Raw genomic sequence first — 20,649 nt, forward strand, 5'->3', positions numbered from 1 at the left:
TTCACTCAAATGCTGACCAATTGACGAAGCATATGCTTGATAATTGTCATAGCAGTCTGTTTTGGCAGCCAATTTGCACTGACGTGCAAGCTCCGTGCGATCATTTGCGCATGTTTTTGACCGAATCAATTTTGGAATGTGTTGCTTAATACGCTCAACCAATCTTTTAATTATGAATTGCGTTGCTACTATAGTACCGTATGTCCGAATACTTCATAGTTTGTTATTGTTGCCATTGTTACGATGCGAATTTCATGGTCTGTGAATTTGATTGCTACGTCATACTTTGCCTTTTTGGTTTTACTTTTAAATCTGTTTAAATCCCTTTAGTGTGCCGTTAACTCTTGAAAAGAGGCACCCGAAAAGTCTTCGAGTTCAATAAATATTATTTTACAATGGATATTGTATTGAAAGCTATATTCAAGTTCTGTACCACGAACCAGCTATATAAACTAATTTACAGTAAAAGTGTCACAAAAAGGTGCATTGTCTTGTTTTGTTCCATGACTAGCTGATTACAGACCAGAGATTCTCAAACTTTTTATGGTCGCGACCGCGAATTTCGATTTGAAAATGTCTTGTCAAACACCTCTCAATTGACGTGCTGATTATTAAATAAATTGCCGGCACCTTCGCCCAAATATACCAATTGCCTGCGCGGGAAGCTGACAACTATATGAGCGAAGTAATAGCAATTGAGCAATTATAAACACGTCAACCTCATTACATCAAGAATATAGCAACGTATATAGGTCTTTTGGAATGACTTCTATCTATTTATCCAATCTTAGTAGTCAAGTAGTGCTAATCTAAATTCTGTGTCACGCGAAATACAAATAGTGTTATTCGATCACGCTAAGTGGCTGTGTATGTAACTATGTATACCGTTAAAAGATGGCACTACTGTCACTTGTAGTTTACCTGGCAGGTTAAATTCCAAACTATCGATTTCGATGCACGGTTGCCGAGCCCAGGAACACACCCGCGTCCCCGATATTGCTACGAGTATACGCCGTAACGGGGTCGCTACAAAATGTACAAAGGACAGCGCTCTCAAAAGTTGTACAGTCACAGTACCTTTTTGATTTCGACACGCAGTGCGCTGCAAGATACAATAACTAGCTCAAAACATCTTTTGAAAATTAAGCCGAGCTATCAGTATCAGTATCAGTTTAATAGTATGTTCGTCATTTCAAAACGACACACAACTGCGGTACAATGAAAATAAAAGAAGGTGTTGAAACGACTTGGAGTAGCTAGCGTGACCGAGTGTTTTAACTGCGAATTGGCAATCCAAAAGTACTCGTCGGTGGATATTTCGCTATGAGCAGAACGAAAAATGTTGTGATTTGACATATTTTGTTGAATGTTTGTCTGCAATGAGAACCCGGGGATATGTAGAATTATTGTTTTACTATATATAATCATATAGGCTTACTACGCCATCTACTGCGAGGAAATCTTCTTTGTATTGTTCAGTAATTGCACAGCAGGGTTATTCGAAGAATTGGTGTGGAATCGTCCGAGACGAAAGCATTCCGAAACTCGGTGATTTTCTGCAAGGCAACAATTTTCCGCCAATATCAAATACCTGTTTGAAATAGGTTTGATTAATTTATTAACATGTATTTCCGCGTGCGTCAACATGTACGCTATTATGTAGGGTTACCATACGTCCTCTTTCAAGAGGATTTGTCCTATTTTTTTAAACTTCTTTGAAAGTGTCCTCGGAGGACGCCCCTTTGTCCTCTTTTTTTAGATTTTGTCCTCTTTTCTGAGAATGTAGGTCATATTTATAGCGAAATGCGACTGATATGCCGTAAATCAGCACCGAAGTGACGCTCCGGCGGGTATTTCGGGAGCTGGGCGGAAAGTTGACCTTTTTTTAGTCAGCCGACCACAAAGTGGGAAAAACTGACCGTTTTTTGAGAATTCCTCTCCGGTTTTGCAAGTCTGATAATTCTGAAAAAGTGTCCTCTTTTCAGATTTCCAAAATAGGGTCACCTTATATCATGTTTTATTTACATCCGGTAACGCGAAGGGACTCGAGTGTACTTTGACAAGATCAACACACTGTAGGTTAATTCACCACATCAAAATATCGAATGCAGGGAATAATTAAATTTTAAAGTTTGTCTCCCGGAAGAAACATAGTATCAGTATCTTGTTAACTACCACATTGTACATTGGGCCGGGTGGAGGATGGGGCAGGGGTGGCAAACTACGGGCCACGGGCCGCAACACCGCTTTGTGCGGTCCACGAAAGCGTTAAAAAAGCGTTATAAATAATTGATCAAATGCGTACTAAAAATACAATTATTTCAGGGTCTTAACTAAACTTTTTCTTAATACATTTCACCATGACAATGCTACGTTACAGTCTTGCTATTATGTTTGTTTTTTATTTCGTTGCTAGCCCAGTAACTTGACCTTAGGCCCGAGCATGTTGAAAGGTATCAATTGCTAAGCACAAGAGAAAGTCAAAACGGAAATGACTTCGGTTCAGGAGTGTGATTTTAAATGATTAAAGAACTGCAAAAAGTTTATTACTTTTAGTGGTGCACTTTGAAAAACCGATTTGCGCGTTTGTTAGGTAGATTCGTCCTCATTATGTGTAGAAGTATTATCAAGATATTGTAGAAGCGTATTTGAAGGTAACATGGATATGATGCTGTCAGCAGTTTGTGTCCTGGAGGCAGAGTTGTAACTAAGTAATAAGGTTCCGAGTAACAACTCTATTTCAATTTTATGGTATAGTTAAGTCACCTCCGAGTCAAGTCCGACTCGAAGTCGGAAACATATAGGGTTGAGTCTAAGTCACAGCGTTAAGATCCAAGTCCGAGTCCAACCCATCGTGCGCTTATAGTTAAATTCTAAGTTCAACCTATGTTCAACCCACATTTTGCAACTCTGCTTGGGTAATTTCGAATGCCTCACATTAGTACCATACTAATTCCTCACTCTTGATAGTTTCTAGACCTAGGCTATTATTCCAGTTACAGTTCTGATAGATGCGATATACGAAGAATGCGGTAACTTTACTATTCTTCAAAGTCACAATAAAATGCCTATCTTGGCCATCCGAGTCTCGAGTCATATGACTTGGTCGAGTTATGCGTAATGACTCGAGTAGAAGTCGATTCAGTACGCAAATTGACTAAAGTTGAGTTGAGTCATTATCCGTAGTTTATTAATATGAATCGAGTTGAGACGAGTCACCGAAAAATCGCAACTAAATTCGGACTCGGATTAAGTCACGACTCGAGGCATTACAACCCTGCCTGGAGGTAAGACAAAACTAAAGTCAGCAAAGCAGATGGGTTGCCCACAGATTCAAATCGTCATCCTGTTCTAAGAATCGGCACAACCGACTTTCATCCAGCATATAAAATTTATCACTGCTTCTGACTCGTGGACGTTATCACCCAATCAATGTTTGGTTTGTTTTAAACAATGGTATATATATCATTGGTTTAAATATACATATAGATAACACGGTCACTATATAAGTAATTAAATAAATATATTGCCTTTTGGCTAATAATCTCCATTTGACAGCGAGCGAGATAGTGTAATGGTTATGCGCCCGGCTTCTCGAGCGGTAGGTCGTGGGTTCGATCCCGGCCGGGTCATACAAAAGACTCGGAAATTGGTATCCGCAGCCATCCTGCTAGGCGCTCAGCAAGCACGGATAGCATGGAGGATAAAAAACGGGGGCGCAGACTAGATGACCTCATGGGGCCGTATCGCAACTCCGTCGTCAAAGCATCTCGATGTTGCAGGCGGAAATGAATATCATCTCTCTCTCTCTTGATGTAGTGCGTCACGCGAATTGATTCCGTGTGTTGAATGCGGCCCGCGAGCCCAGATGATTACCGACACCGAGGCTAGGATATAAAATTTCTCAGATTTTATATCCACCAGGGAATATAGCAATGCGCATCTGAATATGTTACATTGTAAGGAAGAGCCGTATAGCAGGAAACTAATTCGTGCTCTCGGTACATATTTGATGATATTTATAACCGACTAAGATTGTTTTCATACCGTAGTTTATCTGATAATGTTCCTAATCTTGTTTATCGTTTGTGATCAAGGTCCGTGGAATTCCCATGACTGTGATGCCTGCAAGCCTTCTCTCTCGTTGTTACTGTTACATATGTGTTGGATGTAGGCCTAAAAGATACTTGCATATCTAGAATCTACAATGCAACATGAATATAAAGCATAGTGTTATGTTCTTGATCTTGTTTGAACAATAGCTCATACGACGAGGTTGCAATATGAAATCAGTATATTATACAGCAGAATAACTTAAGACAGGCGACACGATCCAGAGTGCAGTTAAACGAAAGACGGAGAGAACAGAACACAAAGGGCATAAATACAACCACGACACACGAGGAAATAATGATTGGCGGTAATCACTAGTCCTATAGAAATTAGGAGTTGAACAACACTGAACGTAAATGCGCGAACATAACACATAGCCCCAGTCATTGCTGGCTCACGCTGTCCTTTGGTGTTGTCGACAATCATTGCGGTAAATAATAATAATGCAGTTACGGAATAATGCGAAATCAACCGATCAAGAATTTCAAGACTGCGACAAAGCCTGTGCTTGGACTACAATATCATTCGAATGCAAAAGATGAGCTTGTATGTTTCGTCTGGGAGTGAAAAATGTTTGCTGTCGTCCGAAATTTTGTTCGGCTACAACGGCCGTAAACCCGGAGTCTTAGTCGTAACGTAATCTACCATTTCTGCCCAACTTTATTCGGATTTGTACATAACATTTCAATTGAACCTTAACCTCCACTCAGGCCTTGAATGAATTTGAGTCAGTACAGCACCTACATTACACTGCACCGTGGACTTGCAATGGAATTTCGACTCTAATTTGAATCCAGCACAAGGTGTGATTTTACTTTGAATTTGATACGTACACTGTAAAAAATAAAGGTGGATTTTTGGGTGGAGTAGGGGTGTAAATGTCATTTACACCTTTACCAACAGGTGTAACGTCAGATACACCTATTTTGGAAGGTGAATGCCATTATCCACCTATTCAAATAGGAGTAAATGTATTTCCACCTCATGTTTCACCTCAAAACCTCACCATGCACGTGATGACGGTGAGGGGATTTCTAATCGGTAAGTCCAGATCCAAAACCATTACAAAAACATCTTAAATTCGAATCCCATCCAAATCTTGCAAAATTTCACAAATTCCTATTCATATTTGTTAGGTGTCATATTATGAAATTTTAGACGGAATAAATATGTGTTGTCTATATGTGCGTTGAGACGGGCAAGTTATCCATGAAATGTAACGTTGAACATCAATAGTGGTTGCGTTATGTCTTATGCATACACATATAAATATAACGTAATGTTTACTTGTGTCGTAAATATGTGGGTATGACGTTACTGAACCAGCGTATTGCTTTAAAAACTATACATTGATTGCGGTATAAAATATACTAACTCGATAACTTTTCGTGCATAACGTTCATTGGCACCGAGTTTTCCATATTTTAGTAAACCATAAGTACATTATTAACTGATCTGAACCGCGAATTGCTTATGCGATAGTCCACCGAATATTAACATTGAGAATATTTTGGCCTCAACAATACCAGATTGTTTTGCTGGCTTACTTGGGTTCCAAAGTTTTCCAGAGGGAATGAAAATAGGGAGTGCTAAATTGTATGACGATGGTTGCGAACGGTACCAATGCAATGGAATATATGTTGTCAGTGAGAAAGATGATTGTCCGATTTTTTGTAAAGTTGAGTACATTTTGTTAATTCGTAATCAATGGAAAATGTTGGGGAAATTACTCGAGTCATCATTTTATCGCCATATGCATTGCTACTCTGTATTTGAAACGGGTTTGTGCCATGCATTTTCTCCAAACGAATTGATATACAATAGACCTTTCGATGTATATTCAATCGGTGAGTCCAGATTCATAAGACTCCATCATTGTGTATGTTTTTCCGATGCCAGTAATTTCTGAATAGCTTTTAATCAACTTGTTTCTTCAGTCCAGATAACAATGCGATGAGATTGTTAGTCAAGCTATTAGATCATGATAGAACTATTTCTGTTGCTGGTGCTTCGGAGATAAAAAGTGCAGTTCATGAGGTATTTGAAGAAACGGAGGTAAGATCAAATTAACTATAAACGATTTGCACTGGCGAGTTAAACCGGCGGAAGGTAGATCACTTTGGTGAGAAATGATTGGCGGGCTGTTGGATTTTGATTGGTTGTTGAATTACTGAAAAGTTCGGCTGCGAAAAATATTTGAACGCCAGTGTTGTTACGTCATACTCATTCACTTTGGTGAGAAATGATTGGCGGACTGTTGGATTCTGATTGGTTATTGAATTACTGAAAAGTTCGGCTGTGAAAAAAAATCTGAATACTGGCGCTGGATTTTGTGTAGACGCTAGATTGGCTCGGCATATGCATACTTCTGTACCGGTATGTCTTTCCGATGCCAGTTATTTCTAAATATCTTCTAATCAACTTGTTTCTTCAGTCCAGATAACTATATGATGAGATTGCTAGTCAAGCTATTAGATCACGATAGAATTATTTCTGTTGCTGATACTTCAAAGATAGAAAGTGCGGTTTATCAAGTATTTGAAGATGTATTGCACGGTAGTGATTGCAAAATCAAGTGCTACGACAAAGCATTTGGTCAATATGTTGATCTCAAGTATGCCAAGGTCGGTGATAATGACATCCTCAAGGTTAGCGTTCCAATACGCGGAAGCAATGAAGGTAAGACCAAATTTACCATTAACTGATTGGTATACCGGCAGGTTTTCCTAAGAATTTTACTTCACTTTTCAAAACTTGAAAACATTACCTTAATGGGATGCGAAACCAACAAGTAAAGTATCGTTACTATCGTCGGCCGCGTCAAACTGCGGCTTTCGGTGAAACTTTCTACAGTACTTAGATTGTATCCATCGTATAAGTTGAGCAAAGCGGTCACTGGTGTCTTGTTCGAGAGATGTTATCATTGTTGCTGTTCACAGCACGTACTTATTCGCATTAGGTTCATGTGCTGGACTATATAAAGACGCAATCCAAAACATGTACAATTTTGCAACAAGTTTTTCTCGTGTTCTCGATTACCTTATATCAACGCGCGGTCTACATTGTGCCACCTCGCTTCGTGGCGTAATTGGTTCTGCGTTGTCGAGCTGCATTACACGAGTGCATACTTCTGTGTTTCGCATCCCATTAAGGTCATGTTTTGAAATTTTGCGGAAAAACCCGCTTGTGCCTGTTTATTTAGACTTGCATTAAGTAGTATTTACGGTGGTAAATTCCTAATTATTTTATGTAATTATCAGTCAAATTCGTTGTGCATCATTCTTTCACACAATCAATAATTATTATGTGGTAACCGGTAATATCTGAAGAAATTGTATATATTTTTAATAAATGAAATGAATAGTAAGCTTTTTTCTACATAGCAATCCCACTTGTGTCAAAATTTGTGTGAAGCGTTTTTTAGGTAACCTAGCAATTTTATCAAGTAGCCAGTACAATTTTTAAAAAAGTCATTTTTAAAACCCCTGGGTCTTGCGATCAGCGTTCACGTTTGAGTCATTTGATTTCTTTATTAGATGAAGGGAAGACATCAACTGCTGATGGCTGCGAAGGTGAACCTCCATCCTGTAGCACCACTGCGATCAAGTCTAGTCAAGGTGCCTGTGTTATGTAGAAGTGTGCGAGATTGACTGTTTCTTGAATTGTAGTGGCTACTTGATAGAATTGTTAGGTTACCTAATTGAAGGCTGCTGGTTCAATTTAATCCAATAGCCGCATTGCTAGGAGAGACGAAAGTTATTGATCACTTAAAAAGAAATTTCAAAATTTTATTTATAATCCATGAAATTGACATTGACATGTCTATAGAAACAATGATCACCGAATATGGTCCAATTCCAACTAGTGGAAGCGGAGTTATTTTATAATTGAGAAATTTATATTTGAATAAAATATTTTTTACCCTGGCATATTCCGAAGTATTTACCAATATAGTTTTTAGTCAAATTCGTTAGGTAACCCAACAATTGTAGCAAGTACAATTTGACAGAAAAAGTCCTTTTTGAACACCCTTGTGGCCTGCGATCAGCATTCACGCTTGAGTCATTTGATTTATTCATTAGATGAAGGGAAGACATCAACTGCTGATGGCTGCGAAGGTGAACCTGCATCCTGTAGCACCACTTTGATCAAGTCTATTCAAGGTGGGGTGTTCTGAAGGAGTGTGCAAATATGACTTTTTATTAAATTTTAGTGGCTACTTGATAGAATTGTTAGGTTACCTAATTTAAGGCTGCTGGTTCAATTTAATCCAATAGCCGCATTGCTAGGAGAGACGAAAGTTATTCATCACTTGGAAAGAAATTTCAAAATTTTATTTATAATCCATGAAATTGACATTGACATGTCTATAGAAAGAATGATCACCGAATATGGTCCAATTCCAACTAGTGGAAGCGGAGTTATTTTATAATTGAGAAATTTATATTTGAATAAAATATTTTTTACCCTGGCATATTCCGAAGTATTTACCAATATAGTTCTTAGTCAAATTCGTTGGGTAACCCAACAATTGTAGCAAGTACAATTTGACAGAAAAAGTCCTTTTTGAACACCCTTGTGGCCTGCGATCAGCATTCACGCTTGAGTCATTTGATTTATTCATTAGATGAAGGGAAGACATCAACTGCTGATGGCTGCGAAGGTGAACCTCCATCCTGTAGCACCGCTGCGATCAAGTCTAGTCAAGGTGGGGTGTTCTGAAGGAGTGTGCAAATATGACTTTTTTTTAAAAATTTTAGTGGCTACTTGATAGAATTGTTAGGTTACCAAATTGAAGGCTGCTGGTTCAATTTAATCCAATAGCCGCATTGCTAGGAGAGACGAAAGTTATTCATCACTTGAAAAGAAATTTTAAAATTTCATTTATAATCCATGAAATTGACATTGACATGTCTATAGAAAGAATGATCACCGAATATGGTCCAATTCCAACTAGTGGAAGCGGAGTTATTTTATAATTGAGAAATTTATATTTGAATAAAATATTTTTTACCCTGGCATATTCCGAAGTATTTACCAATATAGTTCTTAGTCAAATTCGTTAGGTAACCCAACAATTGTAGCAAGTACAATTTGACAGAAAAAGTCCTTTTTGAACACCCTTGTGGCCTGCGATCAGCATTCACGCTTGAGTCATTTGATTTATTCATTAGATGAAGGGAAGACATCAACTGCTGATGGCTGCGAAGGTGAACCTCCATCCTGTAGCACCGCTGCGATCAAGTCTAGTCAAGGTGGGGTGTTCTGAAGGTGTGTGCAAATATGACTTTTTTTTTTAAATTTTAGTGGCTACTTGATAGAATTGTTAGGTTACCAAATTGAAGGCTGCTGGTTCAATTTAATCCAATAGCCGCATTGCTAGGAGAGACGAAAGTTATTCATCACTTGAAAAGAAATTTTAAAATTTCATTTATAATCCATGAAATTGACATTGACATGTCTATAGAAAGAATGATCACCGAATATGGTCCAATTCAAACTAGTGGAAGCGGAGTTATTTTATAATTGAGAAATTTAGATTTGAATAAAATATTTTTTACCCTGGCATATTCCGAAGTATTTACCAATATAGTTCTTAGTCAAATTCGTTAGGTAACCCAACAATTGTAGCAAGTACAATTTGACAGAAAAAGTCCTTTTTGAACACCCTTGTGTCCTGCGATGATCATTCACGTTTGAGTCATTTGATTTCTTTATTAGATGAAGGGAAGACATCAACTGCTGATGGCTGCGAAGGTGAACCTCCATCCTGTAGCACCACTGTGATCAAGTATAGTCAAGGTAGGGTGTTCTGTCAATTATCGTGCGACCCCCATCTATCTTGTGCAAATATAAACTGTGGACTAGTGATAACCAGCAACAAAACTACTTTTTCTGAAACTATCATCATACGTAAAATCAATTTTCACAAACATGGTGGTAGTGACTGTAGGAATGACGCGGAACGCTTCTGACGATACCTTTTTCTATGCACAAAAATTGAGAAAAAGAATTTTCTTGAACATATGATACCCAGCCTCGTCCTTTCTATCTCGCACCTCGCCTTAAAATTATTTTCGAATAATGGATTTATGATTCGAGTCATGACAATGTGTGATTTTTCTCCCAGACGCCCAAGTCTGCATATCCGACCATCTCCTTCGACACGGCCAAGGAAGAGTGGGCGGTCTGTTTCGATGGCCAAGAAGTAACTTGTTGCAATGGATTCCGCGAGGCACTTGCAGTGCTACTGGGTGTTCAACATCGAGTTTGCGTCTCAGCTCAAAAACTCATTGACATTTATGTCTATTTTCTATATGGAAAGAAGCTTCCAACAGCTTCAACGACTTATTAAACAATTTGTTGTGATTGAACTCTATTCATTGATCATCATTTTTCCAAAATCCGGTTTTCCCAAACCCTAATCCATGTGAATGTCTGATCGACACACAACTACCGTTGTCACGCTTTGCTTTCTTGAAGAAATTGACTGCCCATGCAGTTTATACTCTGTTTCTGCGCGCTGGAATCGAGGTAAATTAGCTTTGCATCGTTTTTGATGACAAATCAACAATTTCGTGGGATTGACAGAAATTTCCTAATAATATAATTTAAATTGGCTCTGCTGCGGCTTATTCTAGGATTGAATGAAATTTGGTGTGCAGCGTTTTAAGGGTAACCTAGTAATTTGATCAGTGAATGGCTTTAATTCCGCAAAAAAAACTCCTTTTTAACGTCTCTAATACTGACCAGGAATCTGAAAGCAACATACCTTCTTATCGCAAATTACATGGAGTTGCATTTAAATATCTCTCTCAAAATTTGGCATCGTTCTGAACAATTGCAACCACCTTAGCGTTGCTTTTATAGATTGCTGATCAGTATCAGGGTCGTTAAAAATAATCTATTTTCTTGATTTCTTCAAGTAGTGAAGACCGAGTTGCGTATCTGTCCTTAGGTTCGTTATCTTTAGTAAAGTGGGTCACTGATAAAAGAAAGTTTGGCTTTTCGCTTTTTTTTTATCCGTACAGTTAAGTTTTTTGGACTATTAATACGCAAATAAAGTTGGCAGCTAAAGTGAATCAATGATTTATGCCAATATTCGATGAGGATTTGTGAGGTAAGGTGTATGAGAATCTGTATGGAGGGCTCGAGGTTATCCGGTTAGTATTTGGATGGCCTCCATGAGATAGGGGAAACGTGGAAGAGATTCCACCTTTGCAGGAGGATACAAAAATCACCCTAAAAGGGTGGGAAATATTCCACCCTAAAAAGGAGGAATATTGCTCCACCTCACAAAGGTGGATCCGGGTCCACCCTTTTAGGGTGATTTTTGTATCCTCCTTTAAAGGTGGGCCCAGTTTTTACAGTGTAGGATATCAATGATTTGCAGTGCGTTTTAATAAAATGATATGTTATGAGCTTGATGCATCTGCAACGTAACCATTACATGAGCCGATTAATTCGTAACATGGGCCCTGGGCTAGGCCATGACAAAAAGTAATAATATGTTTAGGACAAGTTTTTTGAATAATTTATAGGTATTGACAAACACCTGCCTTCATTTTCATTCATTTTTCTTCGTTATGGAGTGTTCAGCCTTTATGTTATTCACGGCCGCATTTCAAATGCCCTACGGCGTACTTCCACTAGCTATTGGACAGCCTTAAATTACCACCTGAATGCCTGAAAATTACCGTTCAACGAGCCCACTATTAAGCTCGTTGACTGTACTAAAGGAGAGGGGGGGTCGCAAAGCAGACGTCTCTGTTTAGATAAGATTTGCTACTTTTGTGAGTGCGCCTTACTTAAGGACAGTTGTTTATCCCTCTTTTTATATTTAACTCTATTTCCCGACCGTTCAAGGCAAATGATGGACCATTGATGAATGTTGAAATGTTATGTGTATTCAAATAGAGGACGTAATGGAGGAATGACCAAATCAGGGCAAATTAAAATACGTCGTTCAGTAAGGTAAAGTAGCTATTTGACAACGTCTAGCGTCAGCATCAGTGGGCGTCACAAACTTCCTGATTTCACAGACAAAGCTTGATACTAGCACCTTTCCACTGCCGAATTCGCTGAAATTGATGCTGTTTAAAAGATGCAATCATATGTGGTAAAAGTTTCGTTCCAGCATCTATTCGCCGCTAATCACAATTTGATATCATACGATGAGTCCAAAAGAGTCCAGTCGGTTCAAACCTGTATACCATTTTCCATCAGAGAGCATTCAGAGGGAATTGAATTTTGACGCGTGAGAGATTAGTTTGATACGGCAGCTGTTAGTGCGGAGGATCATAATACTCATGGAATGGTCAAGGATGTTATTCGTTACATTTCAGAAAGAATGAGACTACGGGACTTTATTAGAATCATGTGGAATTGATGAATTGAAAATTTCTGTATACCCAAGCTAGAGAACAATGATATTTGACTAAGTAAGAAATAAAGAAACTTTCACAAAATATGACCGAACGGATTAGTAGAATAGATTTCAGTAAGAATTTCGTTAATACACAATTCCTATCCCTTGATAGTCTTTAGCATATTGGAATTTCGACTCAGACTTACGCAGATATTTCATTCAAATCAAGTTGAAACTGATGATTTTCAAGGTCAAAGTATATACAGTGAAAGAGCTTTTCGTACGTAGGGTCGTTAAACAGGGTTACGTTTATACCCCTTGTATAGGTACGAAGCACTAACGCAGAGGTACGAAGCACTAACGTATGGGGTATGACATTACATGTAAAATTACATCCTATTTTAACATATTTGTGAATATTGTGCAAGACCGAAACAGCACATCTTCACCCCCCCCCCAAAAAAAAACGTTGGTCGCGGGCCCTTATTGGAATGATAAACCCCAGACTACCCACCTGCCTTCACATTTAGGCCGCTACTTACAAACGAGGTCTATTCTACTGTTTAGTGAGCCAGCTCGTAGCGCTCGTAATTATATTCTGAATCGGTGAATATGACCGGGAATTGCATATATATGTTGTCATCAATTTATTATCCTCTCTCTGCTTCGGTAGGCTGAGTGAGGTGTCCTGGATAATTTGGGGCCCGTAAATAATAATTAAACATACTCGAGGTGGATCCGTCGGTATAATGACCTCATAATATGATGTTATTTCGTGACCGATTGTCTGCTATGTCAAAATATATTGAAATCACCCTAACGTACTAAACTAAAAGACGCACACGATTTCAAATGTGCAAATATTTTCTCTGCAGGATGGCATTTCTTGTGAGGTTCAGATTGCCAGGACAGGAACATTCGGCGCCAGCCATTTAAGCACATATCGACAATGGACAATTAAACATCTATGAATTTTATATATATTAAAGTTTTTAATCAGCATATAGGCAGTTTTTCTTGCTGTGGATCGTTCGGGCACACTTCCCGAAGTCGCATGTTACATGGTGTAAAATTTCATATGTCTTGGTGCGTAATGGCGCGGTAAAGGTTTGAAAAAGTTGCATAAATTTGCAATAAAATACTCTATAATTTGTGTTAATTCGCGAAATAATTGTGGACCCCCTTCGAGGTCGCCCCCCCCCCCCAATAGGAGGGTTCGGAGTGCGGCAGTTACGGTCCTGGTAGCAAGTGCATTTGTTATATGTTAGCGTACATTTTACTTATGATATTGACCAAATGAATGGCGATCTTCTTGAAATGAAAGCTAGTAGAAAATTAAAATGATGTTTAATTCAATCCAAGTTCTCGTTCTTTTCTGCACTTTCTTCGTTTTAGTCGTGATATGGAGTTAGCCCTGCGTCTGCTTTGGTTGGAATACAAGATATTTGATTGTAAACGCGGCTTCGTAGAGTTTGCATGGTTTATAAATAATAAATCTCCATTCGGATGTACGCGGATACGATTACATGTCACCGGTCGGTTAATGTGGCATATCAACAATGTAGACGTATGTTTCCACTGATTTGCAGTCGCGCTTGCGCGAAATATATCGACTATATTTGTGTATCTCCGCGCATTCGATGGTCATTTTATTTCATGTGAAACTGGGTTAAGTGCAGGAACGCAGCACTTCGTCAGCCCATCCCCTAAATAAACGTTGGTCGTGGGCCCCATAGGGTGATAAAATGGACTTCTGGGGTGTGAACCCCCTTAGGCTATACGATGTCTACTACTAATTAACATCTATATTGGCTGTCCGTTTGGTGGGTAGGCCTAAGCTTTTCTCGCCTAAACGCGCGAAGCGCTAAAAATTTCTCTAATTCATGATTGAATATGATTGGGAATTGCAGCTATATTGCTATCAATTTTTATCCTCTCTCTGCTCACGTAATCAGAATTACCGGTAGAGATGAGTGAGGTGTGTTTGAAAAGGTAGGACCACTCAACAATAATTAAATATCTTCGCATAGAGTGATTATTATAGACACCGATTACTTGATGACTTGAAATTGACTCGTGAATTTTGTTTCGAGTCACGAGTCAATCCGCATTTTTGATACGCCGAGTAAAGTCTGGTCAGTCATTTTAGCAAAGTGACTCGAGTCAAGTCAAGTCATACGAAAAAAGTATTACATGTTCTGCTGTTCCGCAGTCCGCCGCTTATTATCGCAAGTTCCGCTAGTTCCGCAGTCCGCTCGTTCAGCCGTTTAGAGTTGCCCTATTTAGAACCGTCAAAGGAACTGACCTTTCGTCGACTTCCTCTGCAGTTGGGATGACCTTCTTATCGCGAATACCTATGCAATCTTGATCAGCAAATCTCTCTAACTTGTTCAACGAACGCCCTGGATCAGATTCCAACGGAAAGTCATTAGACACAGTTATGAGAAGTAAGCCACAAGAGTTGTTCGCACCTCGTTCCAGTTTAGAAATAAGACATGCTAGCACTCAACCACATATCGTGTGGATCGCATAAGGTCCTATTTCAGGAACAGCTGGACTAATCATCTCGCATTTCTTTAGAGAAAAATACATTGAAAGTACTCGCGTCAAAGCATGGCGCTGTTTACCAATTGCTTGCACCTTAAATTACCAATGAAACTGAAATTCATAATAACGGACACGCGCATCTTTACAGATGTCATCAATTTCACTCTGTAATGGAATGCAGCCATCTAAGTCATAAATAATAATAACACTGAACATGGCGAACAAAACGATTGAGTTGAAATCGCCAAGAAAAATTTATCCAACAATAACAAGCATATAATCTTTACCTTATCCAACACGGATCAATCTGCTGGTGCTGAGTCAGACTGCAGCAGGATGTATATGTGCGATTAGGGTTGCATTTGAAACAAATAATGTTTTGAAACACTTTGTTTAAAACAATAGTTTAAATCCTCTAAATTGTCGTCGGTATAACAGTTATAGTAAATTATAAACAAAATTATACATCAAAATAATTGTAAAACAGCCTTGAAATGAAGTTTGTTTTATCTAGAACTCAAAATCTGATCGCATTAATGGCCTTCGTTTGTTGGTAGCGGCCCAGCTCTATTTATTCACAGATTTAGAAGTAATCTGTAATCTGTAATTAGTAATTTTCTTTTATCTACCATATTTAAATAGCTTGTTCGTAGTACAGAACTTGAATATAGCTTTCAATACAAAATCCATTGTAGCATAATATTTATTGAACTCGGTAGACTTTTTTGGTGCCTCTTTTCAAGAGTTAACGGTCGATGACACATTTGTTGCTTCTGAGAGTGAGCCAGAGTGTAATATTTTCCTCGGAAAATTGAGCTATCTCCATCCGGCTCTTCAATTTACCGTGGAAAAAGAAACTGTTGCGTCCCTTTCCTTTTTAGACGTGTTAGTTTGGAGATCAGGTAAAACATTTGTGCACAACACCATAATGACAATATGTTCACTGTCATTGCGCGAGGCAGATCTTTGTTTCATTCAAGTGTTGCAGTCTACCATTATTCAATTGACCAAACCTATTTTATGAAGAAAAAAAGATTTTATCTATAACTTAGAAATTTCCCATTAGTTTCTTTTGCTTCGTGTTTGTAACTGTTTATTTACAAATTGCGCTGTTTGTTATTGTTGGCATTGTTACAATGCGAATCTCATGGTCTGTGATTTTGATTGTTGCGTCATGCTTCGCCTTTTTGGTTTCGCTTTTAAATATGTTTACGTCCCTTTAGTGTGCCGTTAACTCTTGAAAAGAGGCTCCCGAAACGTGGAGTTTAATACACATTATACTACAATGGATGTTGTATTGAAAGCTATCATATTTTAGTTAACGAAGTAATCGTGTAAAGCAGTGGTTCCCAACCTTTTTCGGTGGCAGGGCAAAATTTAGAATTTCAGAGTACGGCCGGGGCCGCACGAATACCAAGGCAATGTAAGGAACCCAAAATAGTCACCAAAATATGAAAATTGTCATTGTTCCGGTCATTCGCTTGACGCCATTGGCCATTGTGTTGCCGCGCTCTCGTTGTTCAGAACAATCAACCTTTGCTGGCTATCTCGAAGTAGTTTTATTGCCGATTCGTAATTTCGGGATCAGTGCGAGACTTGCTTTCGATGAACACCGACATATCAAATTATTCGGACGCTTGGGTCGCGAGCTATAGGACTACCAATTATGCTGCTTTTTGCCGGCTAAGCAGTACGAATCTCTGCGTATTCAATCGTGAGTCACTTGTTGCACATCTATCCGTAAATTAGTTACCAATACCCAGGGCCGTAACAGCACTTCGTCAGCCCCCCCCCCCAAAAAAAAAAACGTTTCTCGTGGGCTCTCCATAGGTTGATAAATAGAACTTCGAAGCCCCCAGACCCCCTCAGGCTAGATGGCTGCATGTCTACCGCTATTTATCATCTAAATCGGGTGTCCGTTTTAGGCAGCTTCTCTCGACTAATCGCGCGAAGCGCGAAAAATTTCTATAATTCATGATTGAATCGGTCAATATAATCGGAAATTGCATATATATTGGTATCAATTTTTATCCTCTCTCTGCTCACGTAATCAGATTGACCAGTTGAGCCGAGTGAGTTGTGTTTGATAAGGTAGGACCACTCAATAATAATTAAACATCTTCGGGCGTATACCCGTTGGCAGCAACGAAACAGCACTTCGTCAGGCCCCCCAAAACACTTAGGTCTTGAGCTCCCATAGGGTGATAAACAGACCCTCCGTGCCGTTGTTCGCTTCTGCCACGAAATCAGGATCCCCGTTTAGTGAGCCAGCGTGGAGCGCGAAAATTTTCGATAAAATAGGTCAACAAGATCGGGAATTGCATACATATAGCTATCAATTACTTGTCCTCTCTGCTCACGTAATCAGATTTACCGGTAGAGCTGAATGAGGTGTCTTGGAAACTGTAGGGCCGGTAAATAATAATTGAGCATATTCGGGCGGGTGGACCCGTTGGTACGACTTCGTTACATGATGTTATATGTTATTTCGGGACCTCCAGTCTACTATATCAAGAAATATAGAATCGCCCAAACATACTAAACTAAAAGATGCACACGATTTCAAAATGGTAGTTCTTCACTGGCATATAATTCTTCCCTGCCTATTTGTAGCCTATTTGTCTCGTGACGTTCAGATTGCCAAGACAGGAACATTCGGCGCCAGCCTATCATCTGGAATGCATTACCACCACATATCCGTGAATTGCCTTATACCAGATTAAAAAAAGACCTACTTGATCACCTCTTGTCGTTATACCACTAACATTGTTGCCCTACCTCGCCCAGACATTGCTTCATTGATCATTTGCTACCATCGTTTAATTTTTTTCTATCTTCCTTTTTTAACTAAACATTGTTACAGCCAGACTGTTCAGAGTCAAGTGTGCCTGTTTGATGCTGGTGTGATCAGACTAGATGACCTTCACGGTCTTATCGATCATTCCTATCTAATACCGAATACTGTGCATGGATATTTTCTGTACCACCATCACTGCCGTTTGTTATGTATTTTGGTTGGATGAAAACAAAGACTCTCGCTCTCTCTCTCTCTCTCTCTCTCGCCTATGGTCAGTTATACCTATATGTATTTTGAATATGCATAACGGAGTTTTCGGTCAGCGTAAGGGCATTCCTTTTCGGCCAAGGTTTTCTCGCTGCCGATCGTTCTGGCACACTTCTTGGAGTCGCATGTTACATGGCTTAAGACTTTATATGTCTTCGCGCGTTGTGGCGCGGTAATGGCTAACGCCGATATGCCCACTTCTACAAATCTTGCGTATTTTATTTTGGTCGAAGAGTACCCAATAATTAAGGTAGCCTACTTGAAAACTTTTGAAAAAGTTGCATAAAATTTCATAAAATACTCTAGAATTTATGCTAATTCACTAAATAATTTTGGGGCCCCTTCGAGTTCGCTTCCCCCAATTCGGGGGCTTGGGGTGCGGCAGTTACGGTCCTGTCAATACTTATATCTATACCTATATCTATAGGTACTGCATGTTCAACTGGAAAGTTAGGGCACATTGCATTGAAACAGCAGTGACGTAGTCTTATCAGTCTACTCACAACTTTCCTGCAATCCTAATGGAAAACTCCAGACTCCAAGCCAAGCAAGAGTATTTTATAAATATAATTTTTTTTTCATAAATGGATTTCTCAATATTTTTGTGGGGGCCGCAAGAAGGCTAGCTGGGGGCCGCATGCGGCCCTCAGGGCCGCGGTTGGGAATCACTGGTGTGAAGCAACCTATAGGCCATTCGCCATAACTACGGGCGTTGTAATAGGATGGGCATGTCTTAGGGCGCCATTGTTTGATATTTTCTAAAACACGGAGGTTGGGTTAACTATAGTTAAGAACTGCAATTTCGTGGCTAAACTGTGATTTGCATTTCCTGATGCGGTTTAATTCATATGCTGATACCTCCTTGGACGTAGCGGCAAGTACCAAGCTCCCTGCACCAGCTGCATAGCTAAGCTTTTGAACGTCCATGAGAGCGTATTTATGACTGCGCTTCACAATTACTAACTTACTTAAATAGATTCAAAGCCAGACAATACTACATCTGCTTGAGTAGCTTTCGTAACTATTATTACCACCTCATGTTCGTGTCATCATCGGAACTATTTCTTTTTTAATAAGGATATTATATATGATGAGCAGTTATGCCTTATTTTTTTCAAGTGTTCGAACACTATTTTTTAACAACATATATTCTTCGAAAATCTAGCTCATGTCGGAATATCGTCAAGCCGTTAATCACGCGCACTCTCGCGCCCGTGCATGTGTAAATAGAGATGCTCAGGAGACCTGCGCAAGAAAAGTCAATCAAAATCCTGATATGGAAAAGTGCATGAAAATGAAGAAGGCACTGGGACAACATGTGAAGTTTGTGGAACGGGTTTTCGTTCTGAGGCGTATTTGAGAAAGCATGCCACATTTCACAGTAACCTCAAAACGCATCTGCCTTTAATATTCCGAATCCATGCCTGCACGAAAATATCACATCTTCAAATATTTGAATAAAATTGTTGTAGTACTTGGCATAGTTTGTCAAAATAATTTATTTTAGACATCATGCGGGAGTACCAAGGCATTCTGACATCGTAAACGCTGTCGTGTTATAATTTTGCACATAGCGGACATTTGACGTGCCACAAGTATATGTTGAATATATTAGCATTTTACAAAGCTTCATCTGACATCAGAGCATTGACATCAGACAGTTTAAACCGTGTTTTGGGCATTCTCCAGATAACTAGACTATTGAGCATGACATTAACAAAGTCAGATTTAATGCGCGTTTGATTTACCTTCGAATATCGGAACAGATTAATAACAACTTCAATATAATAATTAATGTGCGAAAACAATGGAAATGTCCAATCGCTGAAGACTCCATTGGTGTTACAGCTGTGAATCGTACCACTACTTTACTCGCCACATTTAATTGACGATAATAGCATGGATAAAGATACTTAAGATGACACAGAATGTAACTAACTATATAGCAAGAAGGCAACACATAGCCAATACTTGCCTTACCGACCTGCGTAGCCATCTAAATACTCTATGCAACGCAAGATACGGCCTTTTGATATCCTGCTATTCCTAGGGTTGCATTTGAAACAAACGGTGTTTTAAAACACGTGTGATAACCAGGCCTGTTTATTTTTGGATTTCTCCAAAAATAACAAAAATAGCTTAGTTTTGGATGTTTTCAAAATTTTATTTTTGGAGAATCTCCAAAAATAAGAAATGAAGGTGTTTTAAGCCCTATTACCACTGAAAAACTCCACCAAACGTATGTTATTATCATGTATTCAAGTCCTCCAACACATAGATATCATCAGTGATCTTGATATACCTTTCCAATACATTCTTCACAAATTTAGTCTTTGGCCTGGAGAATGCCTTCTAAAGAATATTAATCAGTGCGAGACGCCCCGCCGAGACCCTCCCACTTGTTTTCGACTCCTCGGACGTCGAAATTGTTGGAAACATCGAGGTTAGGGGTCCACAAATGGAGGAATGTCTAACTCTTCAAACTCTCCAATCTTCCAAGCCTTTGCTGCTGACAAGCGCTCGTCAGTAATGCGCTTAAAAAAACCTCCGATCCTCC

The 20,649-nt window shown here is 39.1% G+C and overlaps 2 protein-coding genes across 2 annotated transcripts in view; one reads left to right on the forward strand and one right to left on the reverse strand.

The window, feature by feature from the left end:
• Positions 1-797, reverse strand: part of LOC145435879 (adhesion G protein-coupled receptor B2-like) — a 29,848-nt gene extending 29,051 nt beyond the window's left edge. Inside the window, exon 1 of the mRNA XM_080313141.1 lies at positions 462-797. The gene's annotated coding sequence lies outside the window, so the exon portion shown is untranslated. The remainder of the gene's footprint in view (positions 1-461) is intronic.
• Positions 798-4,828: 4,031 nt separating this feature from the next.
• LOC145434953 (uncharacterized) lies at positions 4,829-11,222 on the forward strand. The gene is made up of 4 exons (XM_080312184.1): positions 4,829-6,792; positions 7,650-7,730; positions 9,835-9,915; positions 10,244-11,222. The coding sequence occupies exons 1-4, from the start codon at positions 6,561-6,563 to the stop codon at positions 10,408-10,410; spliced, it is 561 nt and encodes a 186-aa protein (XP_080168310.1). The 5' UTR covers positions 4,829-6,560; the 3' UTR covers positions 10,411-11,222.
• The last annotated feature ends 9,427 nt before the right edge of the window (positions 11,223-20,649 follow it).

This window comes from Botryllus schlosseri, chromosome 3, assembly GCF_051294905.1.
Source record: "Botryllus schlosseri isolate E-star chromosome 3, Bs_hap1, whole genome shotgun sequence".
Classification (NCBI taxonomy): Eukaryota; Metazoa; Chordata; class Ascidiacea; order Stolidobranchia; family Styelidae; genus Botryllus; species Botryllus schlosseri.